Source organism: Wyeomyia smithii, chromosome 2, assembly GCF_029784165.1.
Source record: "Wyeomyia smithii strain HCP4-BCI-WySm-NY-G18 chromosome 2, ASM2978416v1, whole genome shotgun sequence".
NCBI lineage: Eukaryota > Metazoa > Arthropoda > Insecta > Diptera > Culicidae > Wyeomyia > Wyeomyia smithii.
The window spans coordinates 48,480,128-48,482,638 of NC_073695.1; the positions used below are offsets into that span (position 1 = coordinate 48,480,128).

The 2,511-nt window shown below is 37.8% G+C and overlaps 1 protein-coding gene across 1 annotated transcript; it reads right to left on the reverse strand.

The window, feature by feature from the left end:
* Positions 1 to 1,521: 1,521 nt before the first annotated feature.
* Positions 1,522 to 2,122, reverse strand: LOC129724108 (uncharacterized). Its single transcript, XM_055678743.1, has 2 exons — positions 1,858 to 2,122; positions 1,522 to 1,794 (listed from the first exon to the last, which is right to left on the reverse strand). The coding sequence occupies exons 1-2, from the start codon at positions 2,053 to 2,055 to the stop codon at positions 1,606 to 1,608; spliced, it is 387 nt and encodes a 128-aa protein (XP_055534718.1). The 5' UTR covers positions 2,056 to 2,122; the 3' UTR covers positions 1,522 to 1,605.
* Positions 2,123 to 2,511: the final 389 nt, after the last annotated feature.

Consider the following 2,511-nt stretch of genomic DNA (forward strand, 5'->3'; position numbering starts at 1 on the left):
CGCTGCTGTAAAGTCGAATTATTCAACCGTGTTCGTTTAGGCGTTTTAATACAGTTAATTAAGTGTTAATGAATAAACGAGAAACTACTAAATCTTCGATAAACACCTACTTTAGCTACCCACACACATGCTGTAGAAATCCATACATACGAACGAATAAGGAATTTATTTCGATGGCGTGCGCTTTCAGCTTCAAGGGACCAATGTTTGCCTCCACCAACTCTCTGCTGCTTCAGAAAGAATCGTCAGCTTAGCCGGCCAATGCACGAATAAGAAATTTATTTACATGGCGTGCGTATGACGCCGGTTCAGTTTTGGAATAAAAATGAAGGGGTGAAATGTTCGAATGGTACCTTTTATATCAAGGTTTCGTCAGTTATTTGGAAAGAGGAAGAAGTTTAGAAGAATAGGGAATGACAAGGAAAGTAAAACAACAAAATCAAATCGTTTACAAAGTCAGATCTATTGTATCCGTTAGTGTCGGCTGTGCTTGGAAAGAGAAGTAGTGATTGGTTGCTCGGTATGATTTAGTCAATCGATGTTATTTACCAATTTTTCCATATTGGATCTCAAACAATAGGTCGTTTTTGTTACATAAATTCAACCGTAAAAGAATTTCTGATCGGTTGATACCAAAACCTCGATGTTTTGAAAAGAAATGACTGATATTTAAACGCTCAAAACCTGACCGCTTTTCTCTAGTTTTCCCTGGTTGAATTACTAGATTTTCAAATTCAGGCGCCTAAATTCGATATAGTTCAACGTCAAAAATTCAGCCAATTCGGAGATCATCATTTTTTTTTAAATCGATTTATTGTGTTCAAATAGCATTTTTTCCAGTGTAGGACTCGATAGGGTAACGACTCCATAATTCGCCCACTTTATCCGAATACCCAAAATTTGCCCACCTATTTTTTTTTTGTTCGCAATATAGTGTCAACGCTTAGAACCGTGCTTAAACATAAGAAAACAACAGCTGAGATTGAAAATAAATTATTATTTGGCATAATTCAATAACAAACCCCGTAAACAATTTGTTGATTAGTGGGTGGGCGATTTATGGGGTCAGCGGGAATTATGGGTCCGTTACCCTATATATTTTTTTCCATATTTGTTATCGAAATTCAGATAATTTCCTAAAAGTTACTCATAGAACACTTTTTTGTAGAATTCACCTTTTATTGATTTACAAAAAATCGGCAAAAAAAGTATCGCCCTTTTCAGAAGACAGCCTAGACTAATTCAAAAAAAAAAACTAAGTATGTAGAGATGCTAAATTAGGTTTCAGCCAATTCGGAAAGGGTGCTACCGGTTGGATTTGGAGCGAAATACGTCAATAGTCATGGAGTTCACTAGAAGTGTTGATGTTAAAAAAGCCTTCAATTGATTAGTAATAACCCAATACATACGGCGATGTTAACCTCATTCTACTTAGATTTGATTTCGGATAATGTTTCTTTATTTTAAACACTCTAAAAGGTGGGAATACTTTTCAAAACTAAGATCAATAAAAAAGAAATGTAAATTTTTTATATATTATAGGAAGTATTTGAATATAATAATGTTTAAAATTAGGTTCTTCTTTAGCGGCAACTTTAATTCAGTTCAATTAGGAGCGCATAAAATAGTTACCTGAGCATCATTTTGGAATGTACTTTTACCGCTAGATTCTGTCACTGAGAGTGACACCGAAACCGTTCCGACGGCACCTCGAATGATATTACCAGTAACGCCACCCTTCCTTCGCCCTTGGGAAACTTCGACCTTGATGTAATCTATTAGCGTATTGGACGGCTGCAATAGAACAAAAAAAAAAAATAAAATGAATGTTTAACGAACTACAAATTCAATGCTTACATTGTTGAAATTAATCGTAACCGGACTTGGCTGTCCTTTGAAGATCTTCCTATAAAGACATGTCCGATCCGCGGCAGCAAACGTTCCGAATTCCAGCAGCAAGGGTTCGGCTCGCAGCCCGTAGCTATCGACTCGTGAGAACGGAATCGCGGCCAGCAAAAGTAATACAGCAACACCAAAAACGCAATAATTAGCCATTATCGATCGAGGTCCTTCTTATCTGAGGTTGGACCTCTTCGGCACAATGATTCCGGCAACAGCCAATCGGTTCTTTTTTATATGTACACTTCGAACTGCCGCCGCTACGACACAGGCTCCGATTTTACGATCTCTTTCAATTAGGCCTCGCAAACAGGTTGGCTTTTTTTGCATATGCATACCTTGATTACGTCGTTATAGAGCATCGGGAATTTAAGCCCAATTCCAGTGTATTCGCACAGTCAAAAACCCAACCCTGAGAACGAATACCCGAGCGCTTCACATTATCAAGATTGCGTAGCAGCAGCAATTTTATCATTAAATGAACAGTTACACAAGATTCCATATCATCAGCGGAAACCGGTCCTTTGTACAAAACATAGCAGCAGAAAAAAAAAAACAGAAAACAAGAATTCACTTCCCGAACGGGTCCTACTGGGCGTGTAGAGCCGAAAA